The 21,298-nt window shown below is 36.1% G+C and overlaps 3 protein-coding genes across 4 annotated transcripts; all 3 read left to right on the top strand.

The window, feature by feature from the left end:
• Positions 1 to 662: 662 nt before the first annotated feature.
• LOC121733682 lies at positions 663 to 5,259 on the top strand. The gene is made up of 5 exons (XM_042124016.1): positions 663 to 718; positions 1,105 to 1,146; positions 2,465 to 2,545; positions 3,544 to 3,777; positions 5,210 to 5,259. The coding sequence occupies exons 1-5, from the start codon at positions 680 to 682 to the stop codon at positions 5,237 to 5,239; spliced, it is 426 nt and encodes a 141-aa protein (XP_041979950.1). The 5' UTR covers positions 663 to 679; the 3' UTR covers positions 5,240 to 5,259.
• Positions 5,260 to 15,062: 9,803 nt separating this feature from the next.
• On the top strand, positions 15,063 to 17,508 carry LOC121733693 (general odorant-binding protein 68-like). Of its 2 annotated transcripts, none has more exons than XM_042124028.1 (5): positions 15,063 to 15,188; positions 15,473 to 15,523; positions 15,625 to 15,741; positions 16,538 to 16,771; positions 17,335 to 17,508. In XM_042124028.1, exons 1-5 carry the CDS (start codon positions 15,144 to 15,146, stop codon positions 17,419 to 17,421), a joined length of 534 nt encoding a protein of 177 aa, XP_041979962.1. In that variant the 5' UTR covers positions 15,063 to 15,143; the 3' UTR covers positions 17,422 to 17,508. The 2 variants fall into 2 exon arrangements, with proteins under 2 accessions (XP_041979962.1, XP_041979960.1); XM_042124026.1 differs by having other exon boundaries at positions 15,473 to 15,526.
• Positions 17,509 to 17,747: 239 nt separating this feature from the next.
• Positions 17,748 to 21,242, top strand: LOC121733692. Its single transcript, XM_042124025.1, has 6 exons — positions 17,748 to 17,951; positions 18,571 to 18,645; positions 19,675 to 19,806; positions 20,173 to 20,412; positions 20,964 to 21,066; positions 21,126 to 21,242. Exons 1-5 carry the CDS (start codon positions 17,898 to 17,900, stop codon positions 21,042 to 21,044), a joined length of 582 nt encoding a protein of 193 aa, XP_041979959.1. The 5' UTR covers positions 17,748 to 17,897; the 3' UTR covers positions 21,045 to 21,066; positions 21,126 to 21,242.
• The last annotated feature ends 56 nt before the right edge of the window (positions 21,243 to 21,298 follow it).

The raw sequence follows: 21,298 nt of genomic DNA, 5'->3' as shown, positions 1-21,298 counted from the left end.
ACGTGTAACATGTGCAAACATTCCACGTTGTTAAACGTTTACTCTATTTTTGACGAAAAATAGGTCATTGTATTATCTGTTGCTAATTGTAAATCAGAAGTCGTGTGTGTCGTAGGTTCAATACCTTTCTTTTAACTGATATGTTCCAAGAAAGTGACCTATGACATAAAGATAGGGGTGTTTACGTTGATAACGTTATGTTACAGTTAAACTTGGAATATAGGCACATCGTTTCTGACTTTCTTTAAAATAAAAAAAATAAACTTATATGAGATCACTTTTTTGTCTGAGGACTGCTCAGATAAAGTTTCATCCGCTAAAATATTGGGGGTCTATGTAAACCCTGAAAGTTTCACCCTGTCTTTCTATTGGTCTTCCTAGTGGTATTTCCGTTACATAAATTGTGGAGATATTTTGTAGTAATACAATAAATAATTTATTTTTATAGACCCAGTTCATTATTAATAAGAAATACTTTTTACAATTGATTATTTATTAATGTTATAAGACCTCAATTTTCATATTTTTACACAGACAAATTATACCGGTCGAAACTAGTAACATAGAAAATTTTCAAAACGCCTTAATTTCAACTTTACCCGTAACACCTATAAATAAAAGTAGCTGGTTATTTTTTCTTTATTTGCATAAAGTATATTGGTACAGGACCCAACGCAAAATGTTCTCGAAAACGTCATACCTATTATTATTTACAGCGGTGAGTGAATAAACATGCAAAATCTACGAAATTTTCCCCCTCGGAAAAATTTAATTGAATTCCAGTTTATTGGTGTCATCGTTTTATTGTTTGTGTACTTATATTAATTTATATAACTGACTTCCAAAAAAGAGGAAGGTTTCTTGTTTAATAATGTTTGTTTGTGTGTCTTTTTTCTTTTATAAAAACCCTTGCCTACGTAGGAGCAAGATAACCATGAGTGATACCCGCTAGTGAAGTCTACCATGCACAATCGGCTTCAAACTTGGGCAATTATTTAAACTCAATATATTATGAGCCATTATTGCCCACGTTCCTCTTTATTTGTCTATCATGGGCCAATGTGGAAAGGGCGTATAATATTGTCACCATCTCTTCCGTTTCAGATGGTAAGCGCCGATTTGGAAAAGACCAAAGTAGTGACCTTGGTAAGTATTGGCACAAAAACTTTTTAATCGGGACTTAACGCGACTTATTCAAGTAGTAATGCTACTACGAGTACATACTTAATCTCGACGTTTCGTTGCGTTAAATCTCGATTAAAAAGTTTTAATTATATTGCAATGCGAAAGTTTAAAATGTTACTATTAATTAGCTACTAACTCTTAAAAGATTCCTAGGCAGATGGGGGACCTACGTAGTTTGGTTGTGTTACGTCAAACCCAGCTACAACCATAAAGTTACCTAGCGGATCCGCTAGGTATATTAACTTTATGGAGCTACGACAGATCACAATTAACACAAAAAATGACGTTGGTCTGTCAACTGCATAGTAATCAATTTCCTCGATGGCACATGACAAAAAACAATGGTTAATTGCTTGGTAATTAATTACATCACTACTTAACTAATAAGGTAATAACAATGTAACGATGGATTTGTTTGAAATAATGCATTGGCAAAGATTACACAAAGAATTGCTGATATTCTCATTTGTAACTAGGATATTATATGTCACGAAATAATTAAATACAAAGAGAGTTAACGCACTGACTGCTGACGTTACCGTAACATGTAAATTAAAGTCCGTTTTCCCCGTGTCTGAGTGCGCACGAATAATATTATTATTTATTATTGACGTATTTATGTTTGCATACTCTCACACTTCGGAAGAGTACCTCCGTTAGTAGAATCACAATAGACATAACGACCAGTAGTTCGACTGCAAAGAGACGGACAGGTTTCAATATCTGTCAAATTCGTCGGGTTTCACTAGGATTATGAACGGAATGTGCCTCGCGCTGGCTGATATAATTTATTTTTAAATATTAAAAATAAAGTTTTCAAAATTGGATTCTGTCAATTTTAATCGCATGTGCCAAAACACAAACAACAATACGACCAAAGAGGAACACGTCCATCGAATATGTCATAGTTTTAAATTCGTATGCAACAAGTTAACAACCCTAGCGTTTTCGTCAAAATACGTCAAATTTAAAAATTTCAATATCAGTTCTAAGTCGGCATACTCTATCATTCTGTCTACTCTGATAGAATAGGGTAACAGTTGGTCGAAAGCGATTTTGTTGGTTACACTTTTGACGAATTGGGTCGTTTACAGAGTCAACTAACGCTTGTTAGTTTACCTAATGCTTAAAGCTTGTTAGATAACCTAAAGGTTGTTAAAAATACGCTTAAAGTAGTTTCGATCACAGATTATCTCACCCGAGAGTGAGATGGTCTACAATCGAAATTCGAGGGTAAAGAATCGAGCCCCAGCTCTAATGAGACTTTGTATTCTTTCAGAAACCTATATCTGTGTGCTGCGATATCCCCGAGCTGGGTGACCCCAAGCCGCTGAGCGAGTGCCAGAAGCTGCCTGGACCTGTAATTTGTTTATTTATTTATTAAAAATCACAACTATCATAACAGGTTAAAAACCTAATACAATAGAGTTTATCTACCAACTAACCCACAGGTGGTTCATGAACCAACGTTGATAACGCTGGGTCATATCGACCAGTGGCGATTTATGACCGCTATTATGGCATTTGTTGTACAGCGTATTCGTCCTCGTATATTTTAAACTTCTTATAATATAGATGGATGTTGAAATTCTGAAGAATGAAGAGCATAAGTAGGGAACAATAGCTTTTCCATTGTTGCCGCTTGGGGATTGATGGGATAAAGATGTATTAACATTGTTGTTGATGCAACCAATGTTGTTGATATTGCCGGCAACTTCATTCACGCTGTCTATAGTGCGTCTATTTTTACATGATCTTAACATTAATTGATTTACCTTTCTTCAAGCAAAAAAGTACAGATGACACAAAGACATACGTGGGAGAGCCATGCTTCGGCACGAATGGGCCGGCTCGACCGGAGAAATACCACGTTCTCACAGAAAACCGGCGTGAAACAGCGCTTGCGCTGTGTTTCGCCGAGTGAGTGAGTTTACCGGAGGCCCAATCCCCTACCCTATTCCCTTTCCTATTCCCTTCCCTTCCCATCCCTACCCCCCCTATTACCCTATTCCCTCTTCAAAGGCCGGCAACGCACCTGCAGCTCTTCTGATGCTGCGAGTGTCCATGGGAGACGGAAGTTGCTTTCCATCAGGTGACCCGTTTGCTCGTTTGCCCCCTTATTTCATAAAAAAAAAAAAAGACATGAAATACTTTATAAAGAACTAGCTGAGAACTAGCTGTCCCGGTGAACTTCGTGTCACTTAAAAACCTTCCCTGGACTTCAAGGATTATTTTTTAGACTAAAATTAGCAGAATCGGTTCAGCCGTTATCGAGTTATAGCGTTACTAATACAACTGGAGATCTATTTTTATATACATAGATTTGAGCCTAAACAAACGATCCTCCCAACCTTTCAGTGCAACGACGTCCAATGTGCGTTTGAGAAGTCAGGTTTCCTCGTCGATACGCACACCTTGAACAAGGAGGCGTACAGAACCCATCTGAGGAGGTGGCTGGAGACCCACCAGGACTGGAGCGAGGCCGTGGAGAAGGCCATACGGGACTGCGTGGATAAGGACCTCAGGCAGTTCCTGGCTTACCCGTGTAGGGCCTATGACGTGTTCACTTGCACGGGCATCGCTATGTTGAAGGTAAATCAATCACCACATAGAATAAAAAAACAGAAGAGGTATCAAGGGACATCCGTCTGTGTATTTATAATATTATGCTTACACCTTTAAACCTACACAATGGATTTTGATTCGGTTTTTTGTAGATAAGCTGATTCAAGAAGCTTATATGAACAATAAAAATAATATTAAATAAGCTAAATAATATTAAAGCATGACAACACAATAGATTGTAATATTTGAGACTGTAGAGATCTTTTTATTATTAATGCATGTGAATTAGCGCGAGTCAGCTAACATTATAAACGATTCACCTAGCTCAATGTAGAGTAATAAAGGGACATAGAACTATTGTGACATACATACCGTTTCATGTTTTTTACTTGAGCTGGATACAACTAGATATAAGGCAACGTACATTCTTCCGTGATAAAACTTTCTAAAGTTGTTGTTTCCTGGAACTTATGGATAATCTACGTATGCTTGAGTTGTGAATATTTTTTGGCACATCGTATCTTGAGTATCCACATCTCATCAGAATACATTATTAATAGTGACGTGACGGTCCTCAATCATGAACCAATACAACCATTGACATTCAAATAACAATTACATAGATAACACGATCATTGTTCGTCCCCAAATGAGGACAATGGATTTCCTAGCTATTCTACAGCCTGTGTAATATTGCATTAACGCCTCCGTGGTCTAGTGGTTAGAGCGTCGCTCTCGACTCCGGAGGTCGTGGGTTCGAATCCCGCGTTGGAAACATGTTATTTCCAAGTTTGGTTAGGACAATGCAGGCTGATCACCTGATTGTCTGACAAGTGAGATGATCCATGCGTCGGATGGGCATGTAAAAAGTCGGTCCTGCGCCTGATCTCTCGCCAGTCGTGTCGGTCTTCCGTCCCACTGGGTTATGAGAGTAAAGGAATAGAGAGTGCTCTTGTGTACTGCGCACACACTTGGGCACTATAAAATTACTCCTGCGTACCTGGTCTGGTTTCAATGAAACCGGCCACCGTCACCGAAACCGGTGTGGGGAGTATTATTATTAATATTGCATTGTTATTTACAATTAGGAATGCATAAGTCAATTTTGTTAGGTATCAAAATAATATGTGAGTCAATTAGATTACAAAATTAGCTTTCAGTGTAACCCGCTATTTCTAGACAGAATACAAAGACTTTTTATTTCTGTTTTCTAACAAAACTAGAAAAGGTTTGCTCTATCTATACATTTCAATGTCTATGGTATAATCGTTTGTTTTCATGTATTTTTTAAGTATTGAAAGTGTTTATTATAATTCTGCAGGTTTATAATAATTCATAATTCATATATTATGATAGCTTATGTTTTGGTGTTAAAAAATTTTTTTTTAATGTTTATTACAACCACGCCACGCCTATTAAAAAAATGATATCATTAATATCAATACTCTTATCCTTTCAGAAATGCCCAAAAGAAGCTTGGAAGTGTTAAAACAACTACATGTGAAAGAGAAAGAAGATTATTATATTGTAATTTAAAGAATATTATTTACACTATACGTACTTAGAATAAACTATGTTATTTGCTTTATTTTATTTCACTACCCAATTAGTGTAAGCCATAATTTGTGGAGCATTATTAAAATGTGTCCAGTATTTTTAATAAGCCATAACATTACACCAATAACCACAATATGTCGTGTGATACGATGACAGCTATATAATTTTAGAAGATAATGAACCCATAGTGAACCTATAAAAACAATACATAATATTTTGCAGAGAAAATTAACTATATGCTTCGTATTCTATGAGGTAATCCGCTTGCTCGTTACATTTTTATTTAAGTATGTAGAAAATCACTACGACCAGTACGATAATGTGTCAGTCAGTATGCCCCTTAAATCTATTGCTTCACTTTTCTACTGTAGCTAAGCTAATGCCTGTGGTACCGTGAACAGTGGCTTGTTAGTATTTTTTGCATAACTCAAACTTCTGTAGACAAAATGTGCATCTTTTATCTATATATATAAAAATGGATTTTCAATTGTGTTACTAACGCTAAAGCTCGAAAACGGCTAAACGGATTGGGCTAATTTTAGTCTTAAAATATTCGTAGAAGTCCAGGGAAGGTTTTAAAGTGACACGAAGTTCACCGGGACAGCTAGTTTACTAATATAATTAATGGGAAGTGTGTCTTTCTGTCTGTTATCTCTTCACGCCCAAACCACTGAACCGATTTTGCTGAAATTTGGTATGGCGGTTCTGTGAGTCTCGAAAAAGGATACTTTTTATCCCGGAAAAATGTACGGTTCCCGCTATCACGGATAACGAATTTAGGCGCAACGGAGTTGCGGGCGTCATTTACTACTATTATTCAACTTTCATGTATGCCAAGCGACAACAAAGGTGACAGGTGGTCATCAAAGTTTTAGGCCATTGTAACGTCTGTCGCGGTTGACCGCGGAGCCCACGGCCGTCAGACCCTGACACCAAGACGCCATGACACCATGACGACAGACAGATTATCATCAGATCTTGTAAGATGGGCACTTATGAGGCTGAGATAAAATACCTATATAAGAATATCATAATTCTATCTGCTACATAGTTTGCTATAATGCTATATATAATATTTTCTGCTCTATACTCGACTGCTTTACCACTCTACTTCTCCTCTCTAGTCTCTGCCAATAGTCATGTGTAATTTACAATTTCCATAGAAAAATACGATTGCCAAATACTGTTATCAGGTGGGCCGACCTGTAAATAGTTTTTTGATCTGGAAGTAGTAGTGGAATTATTAGGAGACTTAGGGCCTGTTTCACCACTTCCTGATATGTGCCGAATAGGCTATCCACCACCTATTCGGCACTTTATCAGAAAGTGGTGAAACAGGCCTTTAGAGAAGAGTCGTTATCTGTTAGGCTGTCTCACCACTTAGCGGTAAGCCGCAGTTTCTTATTATACAAAGAAGAGAAAATTTAGAGAAAATTTGTTTACAATATAATCAGTACGTATATTCGCGCGCACACAAACACCGTGTCCGAAGTCTAGCAATGTTGTGCCGGTCGGAGTGGGGAGTGTTAGATTTTTTCGTTACGAAATTTCTTGATTCGAATTTCGTCGCCGCGTTCGAAGCCCGCGATAAAAGCAGTTTGAGATCTATCTTGTAAAAAAGGAATAAACCTTTTTTATTTACAAAAAGGGGCTAGTCATCAGACCAACACATCGCTTGAAAGTTTAATGAATTAGTAAACTAGTTCTAGTAGGTCACATAATCCTAAATCGATCCGTCCTTTTAAAGGACTACACCTGTAATTAAAAATTAAACTAATTTGTAATTGGCAGGCTTTCCTAATGGAAGGATATTCTCTATCCTGTGTGTTCTGTTTTTACTGAAAAGTACTTGTCTGGGGGCACTTTAATATTTATTTACCTTACATTAATAAACATGGTGTTTCAGCAAGTTTTATAGGAAATGTTCAAATATTATACATATTACATATGCCGTGTCGAAATACATTTGGTGATAGGTTTTCGGATGTAGATTACGATCTGGACGTTAATTAATGATTAGGATTTAAACCCAAAAGAAAAGCCCATAATATAGATAGGCGATCAGAATAAAAAATACTGCACAGAATTGTTGGAAACAGGCGCGGCGACTGGTCGAAAATCTATGAATTTCCAGGACTTTTGAGCCAAAAGAAGAAACGAAAGAAGAAGCTGCGTTATTTATTTTAGAAACAGCGCTTGAAAATTTCTCATTTTTCCTTAAAATCTTAGGGAGTGACCGCTTTTATGCCACAAATCCTCTTAAAAACAATAGACTAGCAAATAAAATTTTCAGTGCACACAACACTTACAATAACCCATTTTTATGCTAAACTAGCTGCAAATTGCATTTTTCTAACACTGTTATGCAGCAATTAAAATAGTGTTGTGCATTTAAAAATTCATTAGTAGTTAAATAATGAGGAGTTTGCGGCGTGCAGCTATAACTGTGACCATTAGTCCATCGTTAGCTATTCCGCTTAGCGCTGTGGCTACAAATATAGTTTATGAGCTATCATCATGCAACCTAAGTACGCTCTTGGCAAGTTTAAAATAAACTTGCAAACTACGCAAATCCATACTAACATTATAAATGCGAAAGTCAGTCTATCTGTCTGTCTGTCTGTTACCTCGTCACGCCCAAACCCCTAGACCGATTTTGCTGATATTTTCCTTGGAGATGAGTCCCGGGAAAGGACTTACGACACTTTTTAATCCGGAATCGGACACTTTTTATTCCGGAATCCGGGAAAATGTACAGTTCTCACGCGATTTTAGCACAACGGAGTTACGAGCATCATCTAGTAACTCATATTTTGTCTAATGTGCTAATACCTTAAAAATAATTTTTATACGTGGGAGAGCCATGCTTCGGCACGAATGGGCCGGCTCGACCGGAGAAATACCACGTTCTCACAGAAAACCGGCGTGAAACAGCGCTTGCGCTGTGTTTCGCCGAGTGAGTGAGTTTACCGGAGGCCCAATCCCCTACCCTATTCCCTTCCCTACCCTCCCCTATTCCCTTCCCTTCCCATCCTTACCTTCCCCTATTACCCTGTTCCCTCTTAAAAGGCCGGCAACGCACTTACAGCTCTTCTGATGCTGCGAGTGTCCATGGGCGATGGAATTTGCTTTCCATCAGGTGACCCGATAGCTCGTTTCATTAAAAAAAAAAAAACCATGTCCTCTTGGCTGAGTCTTGGCAAGACCTAAATAAACTTGCGAACACTGATTTTTTTTTTTATTATTGTAGGTATCATAATATATATACGCGAACGAAAAACTTTGTAACCCTTTTTACGAAAAATGAGGAAACGTAGGTGCATGAAATTGCGCACAGTCATCGTTTATATGGTGAAGGAGTGCATCGAACTTTAATATTATTTTGAAATTATGCTTTTATCATACATTTTTTTAACAAATTAAATATTACACACACTACAACACACATACTTACATGAGAAATGACAGATTTTTGAGTGACAAGCCTATACATACGAATTATACTCTTTTATTTATGGTTGAAATCTGTTGACAACAAGTTGACAAATTGAAAATGGATTATAGTTTTTTTATTGAATCTTAGATACTATTAGACAATACTTACACGGCCAGTCTGAGATCAGCTGAGTCCCAGAGACAAGAGTTGAAAAAAATTATAGTCTATATTTTTTTACAAAATATAGGTAGTAGTCCTAATGTCGTTGAAACTAAGGTTGAATTTCGACCATTGGCCGATCTCTAGTATATGCAAATCCATGACGTTGGACATTTCTCATAGAAACATAAACGACAAAACTAACTCTTTCAGCGCTGCTACTTTCACAGTGAAATCTATACAAGGAACACTGTATAACTATACACACCGGCTTAAAGTGTTGTCACTTAGTTTTGTTACACTGCACCTGTATGATACTACACCAACTGCCGCACTCAGAGACGAATATTAATTTCTTTTCATATTTCTCAGCTGTGTTGGCTTTTTTGGCAATTTTTTTTTGTGATTACTTACATACTAACTAATCTCGCGCCAGAAAAAAAGCCAACAGCTGAACCCACATGAAAATAATAATCATTTTCCTACTTTTAACTATCGCTGGCAACCCCTTACCACCACCCGATCAATTAAAACATTTTTTGGGTGTAAAGGAAGTACAGAGCAATTACTGTTTGGAAAAATATACGGTCTTACTATAAAATATTTAAACACCCGTTGAACAACTGATTAGAGAAAATGGTCTCAAAATAACAGTTCAACAGATGTTTAATCTTTTGTGGTAAGACCGATTAAGTCGCTGAACCTGCTTTTTTTTTAATTTTTCCCACCACTACACCCAAACCCACCGCCCACGGCCTGCCAGCACGCAGATTATCAGAAAAGGTTGTTCAGGGAAGTAGCTAACGGATTTTTAATACAGCTGAAAGCCGATGACCGATTTGGTCGTCAGATCTTAGTCGATTATCCGTCAAACATTATTTATTAATTTTAGTTACAGTTAAGTAATAAATATTCGTGTCTGTGTGCGGCAGTTACTGTTATACAATTGTCAGTCGTCAATGATACGAATTTTACAAAAATATTTTACGACAAAATGCCGAATACAATAATTTATCTTTTTAACCAAAACAGTTTTATATGAGGCTTATATAAGTAAATATTCAGCATGTCCAATTTAAAAGTGACGACTGTTATGAATGGCCAATAATAATGGTCGCCATTACCCGGAGTAACGATGGATGAAATCGCCACGAAATTCACACTTGTTTACTCATGAGATCATTCAAAAATATTTAATAATATGAAAATTATACGGAACTAGGAAATCGGTTACTGAACACGGTGGAGCGAAGCGGGCAAAGGATTGACATTCATATTATTATTCCAGACTTAATAAACAAAATATTATGATAATACAAATTAAGAAATTAAAAAAATAATATCTATTCCAGAAATTAGTGAACTGATGATGATGAATTATTGTAATAATTCATCATCATCAGAAAATAATATACTTATTACTATATCAACTATTATATCAACTTTCAAACACAAAAAATAGATCATGATACTATTGGGCAGACAGACAGACATGCCAAATATATTATAACAACCATCGTTTACACCGGCGGTTACAATATCGATTATATCAACTTTCAAACAAAAAAATAGATGATAAGTTTTACCCTTTGGGTGCGAAACCCTAAAAATTGAGTAGGATCTCGCTCTTGTAGTGAATTGAAACGAGTATAATAATATTATTATAATATTCTTGTGTTATGAGGTCTCATGACTATTGATTCATGCGTTATGTTAAATTTTTATTACTTATATTTTAAATAAGTAATAAAAATTGAAGACATGGGAGAGCAATGCTTCGGCACAAATGGGCTGGCTCGACCGGAGAAATACCACGTTCTCACAGAAAATCGGCGTGAAACAGCGCTTGCGCTGTGTTTCGCCGAGTGAGTGAGTTTACCGGAGGCCCAATCCCCTACCCTATTCTCTTCCCTACCCTCCCCTATTCCCTTCCCTTCTCATCCCTACCCTCGCCTATTACCCTATTCCCTCTTAAAAGGCCGGCAACGCACCTGCAGCTCTTCTGATACTGCGAGTGGCCATGGGCGATGGAAGTTGCTTTCCATCAGGTGACCCGTTTGCTCGTTTGCCCCCTTTCATAAAAAAAATATAGTTTTTATCACTTCTCACCATGAGCAGGGTACTAGAATATTTTGTATTTCAGCGAATTAGCTTCCTTTGCTTGCCACTAGAGGCGCTCTTTAAATCTCATACAAATTAAAGTTTATTTATGACTGTCACGATGAAAGTCATATAAATAAACTTTAATTTGTATGATTTAAATCTCAGAGCGCCTCTAGTCAAAGCCTCTACTCAAAGTCTCTAAACGTACGCCTATGAGGTAATAAAATTAAATAAAAAATTGTTTTGTTTCTGAAAGGATTTGAAGAAAATACTTTCACAACGTTGGTGCTAGTCTGCCGTGCAGATTATTAAGGTAATATTGTTGCCTGGAATACATATTTTGTAAACTTAAAGGTTCATCAGCTGTGGCTTACCACAACTTTGGACACTATTCGATTCAACCGCAAATCGATACACAGGTCTTAAATTTTGTAAAGTTAGAATTTCAGGCTTGTTAGCATAATAAAATACTGTATAGACTTTTATAAAATATGAAACGGAAATGGACGGCTATATTGTTGCTTTGCTGTGATGGTTTTCCAAAAATAAATCCATAATATGCTCCTCCTAAATCATAGGTAAAAAAAATTACTACTTTAAATAGTTCACGCTTAAACATCTGAATCAATTTAGGTGTAATTAATTATTATCGACATTCTTTGAGTCTCGGGAAATATATTTATAGGGTTCCGTACCCAAAGGGTAAAAACGGGACCCTAATATTGAGACTTCGATGTCTGTGCGTCTGTCTGTCTGTCTCCAGGCTGTAACTCAACAACCGCAATAGCTAGACATCTGAAATTTTCACAGATTGTGTATGTCAGCTGTTGCCGCTATAACAACAAATACTAACAATTTTTGGCCTTATTTTGCTCTATTCCGACTGGCACTTTGCCGATTATTTTTCTATAAAAAATTGGCACATCTATAGGTAAACTATATAAATAGTGGCTATTAGATTTTCGTAAATAACATGACATAATATTAAGTATCGTGCACTTGTATCAACTTAAAATAATTGGCCAAGTGCGAGTCGGACTCGCGCACTTAGGGTAGTACCATTATAGAGCAAAATTAGGCCAAAAATTGTATTCTTTGCATGGGAAATTAATTTTTTATTTTATTTTAATATTATTATTAAATATTAAAGTGCACATATAATTAAGGACTTTGAAAAAAATTCAAGTACTTACCTGTTGTCATTATTGATATAGAGCAAAAAAGGCCAAAAAAATCACGTTTGTTGTATGAGAGCCCCCCTAAAATATTAATTTTATTTTGTTTTTAGTATTTGTTGTTATAGCGGCAACAGATATACATAATCTGTGAAAATTTCAGAATTTTAGCTATAGCGGTTCTTGAGTTACAGCCTGGAGACAGACGGACAGACATCGAAGTCTCAGTAATAGGGTCCCGTTTTTATAATGTTGTTATATTATGACAGATAAATAATAATAATTATCTTTGTATCATAATGTTAAAAATTTATATTTTTAACATTATGATACATAATACGAGATTACAGATAAGTTTAATATAGAAAAGTCTCGCTTTTAGTTTGTAAGGTCTACATCCGCGTCGTAGCTCCTTAGCAAGCCTAAAAAATTGTTCCCAACTTTCACCGTAGATGGCGCTTAGTGTCGGATGTTTTCGACAGTAATATAAAGTGAATTTCCATGTTCTTTGGACAATAATTTGTTCACTACCTCTGTGGACATTGAAAAAGGACCTATTTGTATAGGTCCAAAATACCATCGAAGAAATTAATTCATGTAGATTATAGGCAGATGGCGGGCCTACATCATTTGGTCGAGTTATGTCAATTCAATATTAGCCATGATCGGCTGGGTTTGACATAACGTGACCAAATTACGTTGGTCTGCCATGTGCCTATGAATCAACTTCTCTGATAGATCATATTTACACATAGGAGGTACTACATTTTTCTATCACCGACTTATAATATGATTTGGTATTCAAGTGACAATAAAGTTAAATGTACCATTTGAAAAGTATGATCAAGCATTGGAGTCCTACAAAGATCTTGTGAACTTACTTGGATGCGATCACCATTGGGGTGTAATGTGAAACAACTGTCACTGACATGACACCAGCGACTAATCAAAACTTGGCTACAGGAAATACTTGGATAGCATTGACAGTAGCATCAGCGGTCTCACAAACGACACTTAACAAGAGCGTCAGTTCAGATTTCGACCACGAGCTAAAATTTGTACAATTATTATAGCTATGACGCCATTTTCATGACGTGGACGGGGAATTACCGCATCGCAGTGACTAAAATAATATACCTAACTAGATGATGTCCGTTGCGCCAAAACTCGTTTATCGCGCGGGGACCGTACATTTTTTCGGAACAAAATGTATCTTATCTCCTTTCCCGGGACTCAAAGTATCTCTATGCCAAATTTCAGCACAATCGGTTCAGCGGTTTGGGCGTGAAGAGGTAACAGACAGACACACATTCGCATTTATAATGTTAGTATGGATATCCAATATACATACTAATATTATAACAAATGCCGTCAGCAAAATGTCTTCTATCTATCTGTCCGTCTGTCACCTCTTCACGCTCAAACCACTGAACCGATTTTGCTGAAATTTGGCATAGAGATACTTTCAGTCCCGGGAAAGAACATGCGACGTTTTCTTCCGGTAATAGCGCATAAACGTATTTTGTCGCATCGGATTTGCGGACATCAACTAATCTGAAATAATCGTAATACGAATAATAAAAGTTGGAACATAAACCAAGTAATAGAGCTAGTAAGTCATGATTCCTGTTGGTTTCCTGAAGACCTTGCCAATAGAAACAAGGAGCAAGTTCCGGCGGAAGTCGCAAATCAGAGTTTCGGATCGAATAAGACTATGAAATCCTAAATATTTGGGGAAATAAAAGTAATGAAACACGATCATTTTGTTTTCGTTCAGTTTTACGACGTAGTATTATTTTCGTTTGACACTGACTATAAAATAGGTGAGCTCATGATATGATAGATAAAATAGTTAAAAAAATATAATGACTATATTAAATTTCCCTCTTAAAAGGCCGGCAACGCACCTGCAGCTCTTCTGATGTTGCGAGTGTCCATGGGCGACGGTAGTTGCTTACCATCTGGTGACCCGTTTGCTCGTTTGCCCCCTTATTTAACAAAAAAAATATATATATTAAATATCAAAATAAAAAAACTGAAAAGAAAAAAAAATATGCAGCAATTTCGAAATACTATATAATAAGTGAGAAAACTTTCAATTTGAAAACTTACAGTCGGAATACAAATTACAGAGTTATCGTAGGAGTTATCAATAGAGAAGTATTTCTTTTCATAGCCAATAAATGTTGCCATTTTAAACCAGCATGTTTAAGCCGATATTACACCACACTGTATTTAGGGACCCTTACCTTAATTTAGGGCAGTGTAATAGGATTAAGTGTGTCTGGGTACATGGGCGTACCGAGAGGGGGGCAGGGGGGGCAGCTGCGCCCCCCTGGATCATGTTGACGTCCCTACTAAGTATATTATCTAGTACTTTCATCTATAAAAATTAAAATTAATAATACGAATTTTTGCCATTTCTTTGCAATACAAGTAAAAATTATTAATTTTTTATTCTTTATAAACTTCTAGCTTATAAAAAATCTGATTTGCCCCCCCCCCCCCCCCTGGCCCAGAATCTGCGTAATTTGCCCCCCCCCCTGGCCCAGAACCTGGGTAATTTCTCCCCCCCCGCCTGGCCCAGAACCTGGGTACGCCCATGTCTGGTTATCCTGCAAGGAGTTCTTTCCCTTACCTACTACCTACCGTGCCCTGAAAATGGTGCATGAGCACATGACTGATGACTGGAAATATTGATAGATTTCCTTTGTCAAACTCTCACTACTTTCTATGGTAGCCTTTCCAAGCGTGTTGCTCCTGCTTACTAAGTCCAGTTACATAATAAAACTAAGTTCAGCACACGTCACATCTGTGTCCAAAGAAAATGATACGTCAGGATCAGATAAAGAGCGTCCATTAAAGTGAGTAACACGACACCTTGGTAGTTTCCCGTCAACGGCCATGGACGACTCTATATATAAGCTGGCAGTAGCCGCTGCAATACACACAAGCGAGCAAACATGTTTGGCGCCAAAATCATTTTCGTTTCGCTCGCGGTCTTTCAGGTAAAAAAGTTTTCTTTTTTTAATTAATGTTATTGTTGGCTGGTGGAATTGGGACATTTTTTGATAACTTTTAATATGATTTTGAAAAAAAAAAATAATATGTTATGAATAATATTGTTAAAAGAAAACGAAAAGTGTAGGATAACATTTTTTTATATCTAATTTTAGTTGCATACACAATGCATGGAAAAGCATTAGTGAGTTTTCGCAAATCATAGGCTGTATTCATCAGATATTATTAGCTAACCTTTATTCTTATACTAATATATTTATTTATTTTACAGGCTGTGTACTCTGCGGACGTACCACCACAATGCAGAGGTCCACCACCCGGCGTAGTAAGTTTCCTATTTTTTGTACTTTTTTAATCCCACATTCTGTTCAATTCCAAATTTCAATTTCAAAATCGATTTTTCTATATAATGCCTTTTTATAGGTGAATGCTCACGAATGCTGCGAAATTCCCAAAATCTTCTCTGAAGAGGAGCTGTCATCGTGCGGGATCGAGAAGCCTGATGGGAGCAAGCCCGGCCCACCACCGCATGCGCATGATGTAAGTCGAAAAATTTGACTGCTTGTGTTCAAATTATTTTTTTTTACTTCTTGGTAGATTTATGTTTTAATTGCGAAAGTATTTCCGTCTGTCTTTAACTTCTTGACGCTTAAACCACTGAATTCTGATTAGGTATATTGGGAGTCTCATGAAAGAACATTGAAAATATTGCGAGGATAAACCCCAATTTGTTATTCCGCGACTTCCGGTTTACCTAGTTCCAATATAATAAAGAAGTTTTAAAAAATATGAGATATAAAGCACAATATTTAAAATACCTTAAACCATAAACATTTTATTAAAACTTCATACTTTGGCTGTAATTAATTTACAAACTCACCTCCGATAAAATCTATTTCATCGAAATATAAGTATTAACTAGGATAATTATACATTTTATTTGAATAAATTGTTAGTAAATCTATATTAAAAACTCTTTAACCGAACAATTTTGTTTCTTAATGTTTATTTCCAAAGATATTTAAAAAAACATGAAAAATAGAGAAGATCCGCTCGAGTGACTACAGTTTTATGCTAAGCTAAAATGAATCTTATTGCGATGCGTATACGCTTGGTCTTTGGTTGTGTGCAAAGTTATCGTTTTGGATTGAGATTAATCCCCGCCAAAAATGTAGAGCGATACCCGCTTGAGAAGCGAATTTCGGCGTAACGAATTCAACAAAAATCTAGTTTAATTTATTAAAACAATGTACCTTAATTGGCATTTTTTATTTAGGAAGAAGAAAATAAATAAAAATTCCAAGTAAGTACATTTTTTTAAATAAAAAACTTTCAGTGCAAAAAATCTATCTGCGTGCTGAGCAAGAAGAATCTCATCACGGACGGCGATAAGGTCGACAAGGATGCCAGCAAAGCCTTCCTCGACAAGTACGCTGAAGCCAACCCCGAGTTCGCTGCTGCCGTCGCCATCGCCAAGGACAAGTGTCTGACTGCCGAAGGCCCCGGGGGACCGAAGGAGATCTGTGAACCCAACAGAGCCATCTTCTGCATCTCTCACGTGCTGTTCGAGGTGAGTTTTGAGCGAATTGTTACCTGTGCCCGGACAGGGACAATAAATTTAGAATAAAGAAGAGATACTTAAATAAAAAAATGGGTAACTAAATAACAAAATAAAAATTAAAATCTATTACAAAAACTAACTAGCGGGAGAGCAAAGGGAACGCGGGAACGAAACCTAGCCTTAGTCTATTTTCTTAGCCTCTGAAATTCACTCGTCTTAAAAAAAGAGGTTATCAATTCGACCCGTAAGTAGGTAATATTTCCAGAACTGTCCAGTTTTCGTATATCATATTAGGATATTAGTGTATATCAGCGTCTGAAGAAATTTGACTTTCACAAGACGTTTAACTTTTTAGCCCCCGACCAAAAGTGGGGCCTTGAAATTGTTTTGGATTTTTTTGGCTTTAAGATTCAGTTATCCTGTTATTGACATGTTGGATTTTAGATAAAAAAAATAATCATTAAGTAATATGAATCCGAATGATGAATACCAGAAAATATTTTAAGGCGTACCAAACTCTTTCGCAGTTTCTGAGTTTTCATATTTTTAAATTTTATTCCCTACATTTTCAGAACTGTCCAGCTTGGGTAGATAGTGACAACTGCAAGAAGCTCAAGGACCACATCGAGGAGTGCAAAGCTTACAAACCCCAAAAGTGAAATAAAAAATCATTCAGACCATAAAAATTCGGACTTCAAAATTTTATGTAATGCGAATTAAATAAAGCATTTTTTGTAATTTGCAAATACTTTGTTATTTTTTGCTAATTAATTAACCCTATATTATACTATATTATACTTCCATCCTTATCAATAACTCTTTTAGTACATAATGACTAACTTTATCCTTATAACTTTTCCCACTGAAATTGTAGTTACTACCTACTAAAGATCATACAAAATACTCCGTTTTCTTGATGACTAATTCTAACTTAACTATGGTTTTAAATGATTTCTGGACATGTAAAACATTAGAACATGGCCGTTTATAAGTTTCAAAATATGCAACAGCTTTGTTTATAAATTTTAAACGTTATTTCAACATATCGATTTCCATCTTACGATAACATTAGTCGTTTGCCTCTACCACTCGTACTAAATTCAATTGTAAAATTTGGAATTTCGTTCTGAATAAAATGATAACAACTTACCTATATGTTTTTGTCGCTGTTTTTGTTTGTTTTGATACGGTAAGTATTCTATTTTTATTTAGCTTTAGAAATTATCTTTCTTTTTTTATCTTTACAAAATTATGTCGTATATTTCTTAATTTATACGTGGGAGAGCCATGCTTCGGCACGAATGGGCCGGCTCGACCGGATAAATACCACGTTCTTACAGAAAACCGGCGTGAAACAGCACTTGCTCTGTGTTTCGCCGAGTGAGTGAGTTTACCGGAGGCCCAATCCCCTAACCCCTACCCTATTCCCTTACCTACCCTCAACTATTCCCTTCTCTTCCCTTCCCTTCCCTACCCTCCCCTATTGCCCTATTCCCTCTTAAAAGGCCGGCAACGCACTTGCAGCTCTTCTGATGCTGCGAGTGTCCATGGGCGACGGAAGTTGCTTTCCATCAGGTGACCCGTTTGCTCGTTTGCCCCCTTATTTCATTAAAAAAAAAAATTAAAGCTGAAGGTTATTGGTTGAAAAGAGGCAGAATAAATTTTAGTTCTATCTACCTCCAAAGGCTCAGTTTCCTGGAAAAGTGGTTTGTCTCCTTAACCATTTCAGAACCCTTTTAAGTTTTAACCTTGCGAAGATATTATATACCAATTACCATGAACCTAACAATAAGTTTTGCATCTTGTAGGTGCACACACGAGATGTGTTTGATCTTCCGCCGTTGCCCAGACCAGAATGTTGCATAGGAACATATGATATCACGGCAAGTAAACATGTTATTAATACGCTAGGAACATACATTATAATAGTTCTCAATAATAAGAATATGACTAAGGTGACGATGTCCTAGCGAATTCGAGTCATGATGGAAGAAACATGTTGAATTTCATCCAGTGATTCATCACTATAGCCTACCCTCTAATCTCTTTCACTTCAATATAATTATATTCCTCTATAATAATCAGTACCTGGATGACCGAGCTTTGCTCGGTATTATAGCAAACACTCATTGACTTCGTGTTACTCAATAACGCCATCTGCTGGTCGTTAAAACAATTAGTTGCTCACATAATAGTATTATTATTCGCCAATAGATGTCAGGACGAGTCATATTTTTCAGTTTATCGATTATCGATAAAACACGAGTAAAAAGACATTTTCTGAAAATAATTCCTAGCTAGATCGATTTATCGCCCCCGAAACCCCCTTTGTACTAAATTTCATGAAAATCGTTGGAGCCGATTTATACAAGAATTGCTCGTTTAAAGATATTAGATAAAGTTAATATACCTAGCGGAATAGAGAAACAAAGGCCTGAGCAAGAGAGATGTCACTATCAGTAACACTGCGTGGTAAAAAGAGACGTGTGATACATGAGAGCAGCACTCTTTTTTTGACGTCCAGTCGGCACGTGCCGCACGTTGACAATTTAATCTCATAGAAATCATGTTCAATCATGCTTATTTAAGTGTATACGTACACATATTTTTACACACAGATGAAACCAATTTCAGTTTCGTTTGACAGCTCGAGATTGTTGCTCTATTCCGCTAGGTATATTAACTTTATGATAATAATAGAATATTATTATTTATTATATCCCTCTCCTGCTTTTATAGCGTGCCTATGCCGTCGCGAATCACGATAGCAATACATTTGAGCTTGCTTACATTGTTAGTAACCACGTGGCCAGTTACATTAATTCTCGCAACAATTTAATTAGCTAATTTTAAGTTTTGTGATTTCCTTCGTTTGGACCATTGTCATTTTTTGTATCCTCGTTTGTCCACAGGATAGACAGTGTTGTATTTTCCCGCCATTTTTTAACAGGGAGACAGCTCGAGAGTGCGGCGCCAAGATTTTTCTGTCGTTCACAGACAGAACTGTCAATATTACTGGTAGCCAAAGAAATTTTATAAACGGCGTAAGTAGAGTATAATATTCAGGAAAGATAGAGATAATAATATATCCTAGTAACTTTGACAAGTCACTTTCATGCTGTGTCAACTTAGAGACTCCTTCGAAGGTTAGAAACAGATGGCGCCGATATCAATAAAGCAATTCGGAGAAATACGACAAGCCGTTGTATTGTGGCACCAGAGAAATTCATTCAAAGGCGGATAGTTAATATACCTCTACATACATAAGCCCTACTAAATTGCATAGCCCGTTTTCTGCTTATAAACCGACTTTCTTGATGGTACGTTGTTCATTAGCTCATAATAATAAGAAAATAACGATATAAAAATGTTTACTATAATTAACAACTTATTCATTAAACTTGCTTTAGTGTGACTATTGGGAGTGCGTTTTAGACAAATATGGATTGCTGGATACAGAAAATAATTTGAGTATGGAGAAATATTTCGACCATCTCGATGTATGGATAAGCCTTAACACAATGTTTAGAACTGTAATCATTGCTGGAAGGACTCATTGCAAACAAATCTACCAAATAACAAAGCAGTTACCAATAAAGACTTGTAAGTTCTTTGAATTTCAAGGCTGTATAAGGAATTATGTGAATGTAGTAAGTATAAGAACAATATTTTAAAATTTCTTGTTTAGTGTTTTTTATTTAATTATCCAAACTAGAGATCGCCCAATGGTCGAAAGTCGACCTTAGTTTCAACGACATTAGGACTACTACCTATATTTTGTAAAAAAAAAATTTTTTCAACTCTTGTCTCTGGGACTTAGCTGATCTCAGACTGGCTATGTAAGCATTGTCTAATAGTATCTTAGATTCAATAAAAAAACTATAATCCACTTTCAATTTGTCAACTTGTTGTCAACAGACTTCAACCACAAATAAAAGAGTATAATTCGTATGTATAGGCTTGTCACTCAAAAATCTGTCATTTCTCATGTGTGTGTGTTGTAGTGTGTGTAATGTTTTATTTGTTAAAAAATGTATGATAAATGCATAATATCAAAATAATATTAGCTCGATGCACTCTTTCACCATATAAACTATAACTGTGCAATATTTCATGCACGTACGTTTTCCCATTTTTCGTAAAAAGGGTTAAGTACAAAGTTTTTCGCTTGCATATTAATATATAAATGATATATTTTTAGGACTGTCCGGACATTATTCAGACTGCAGCATGTATAGAATGGAAGAAATTTTACGACGAATGTCGAGACTACTTCATTTAATAGAAATTATTATGCCAAAAAAGTTATGTTTAAAGAAAATATGCCAAAAAAGTTATGCTTAAAGAAAATATGCCAAAAAAGTTATACTTAAAGAAAATAATATGTAAAGATTTGAACTATGAATTTATTGATATCATTAATTTAAATCTATTTTATAATAAAGATTTACTATCTACTAATTACACTTCATAAAAGTTATGTTATACTTATTTTATTATAATTTCTAAAAAACATTTTGTGTATCACTAAATTAC

Source organism: Aricia agestis, chromosome 14 (assembly GCF_905147365.1).
Source record: "Aricia agestis chromosome 14, ilAriAges1.1, whole genome shotgun sequence".
Taxonomy (NCBI): Eukaryota; Metazoa; Arthropoda; class Insecta; order Lepidoptera; family Lycaenidae; genus Aricia; species Aricia agestis.
This window is presented reverse-complemented; position numbering and strand designations above follow the sequence as displayed.

Coding starts and splice junctions, on each gene's coding strand:
- LOC121733682 (XM_042124016.1), top strand. CDS start 680: ATGTTCTCGAAAACGTCATACCTATTATTATTTACAGCG. Junction 719..1,104: donor ACCTATTATTATTTACAGCG/GTGAGTGAATAA, acceptor CTTCCGTTTCAG/ATGGTAAGCGCCGATTTGGA. Junction 3,778..5,209: donor CGGGCATCGCTATGTTGAAG/GTAAATCAATCA, acceptor TTATCCTTTCAG/AAATGCCCAAAAGAAGCTTG.
- LOC121733693 (XM_042124026.1), top strand. CDS start 15,144: ATGTTTGGCGCCAAAATCATTTTCGTTTCGCTCGCGGTCTTTCAG. Junction 15,742..16,537: donor CACCACCGCATGCGCATGAT/GTAAGTCGAAAA, acceptor AAAAACTTTCAG/TGCAAAAAATCTATCTGCGT. Junction 16,772..17,334: donor TCTCTCACGTGCTGTTCGAG/GTGAGTTTTGAG, acceptor CTACATTTTCAG/AACTGTCCAGCTTGGGTAGA.
- LOC121733692 (XM_042124025.1), top strand. CDS start 17,898: ATGATAACAACTTACCTATATGTTTTTGTCGCTGTTTTTGTTTGTTTT. Junction 17,952..18,570: donor TTTTTGTTTGTTTTGATACG/GTAAGTATTCTA, acceptor TGCATCTTGTAG/GTGCACACACGAGATGTGTT. Junction 18,646..19,674: donor TAGGAACATATGATATCACG/GCAAGTAAACAT, acceptor GTTTGTCCACAG/GATAGACAGTGTTGTATTTT.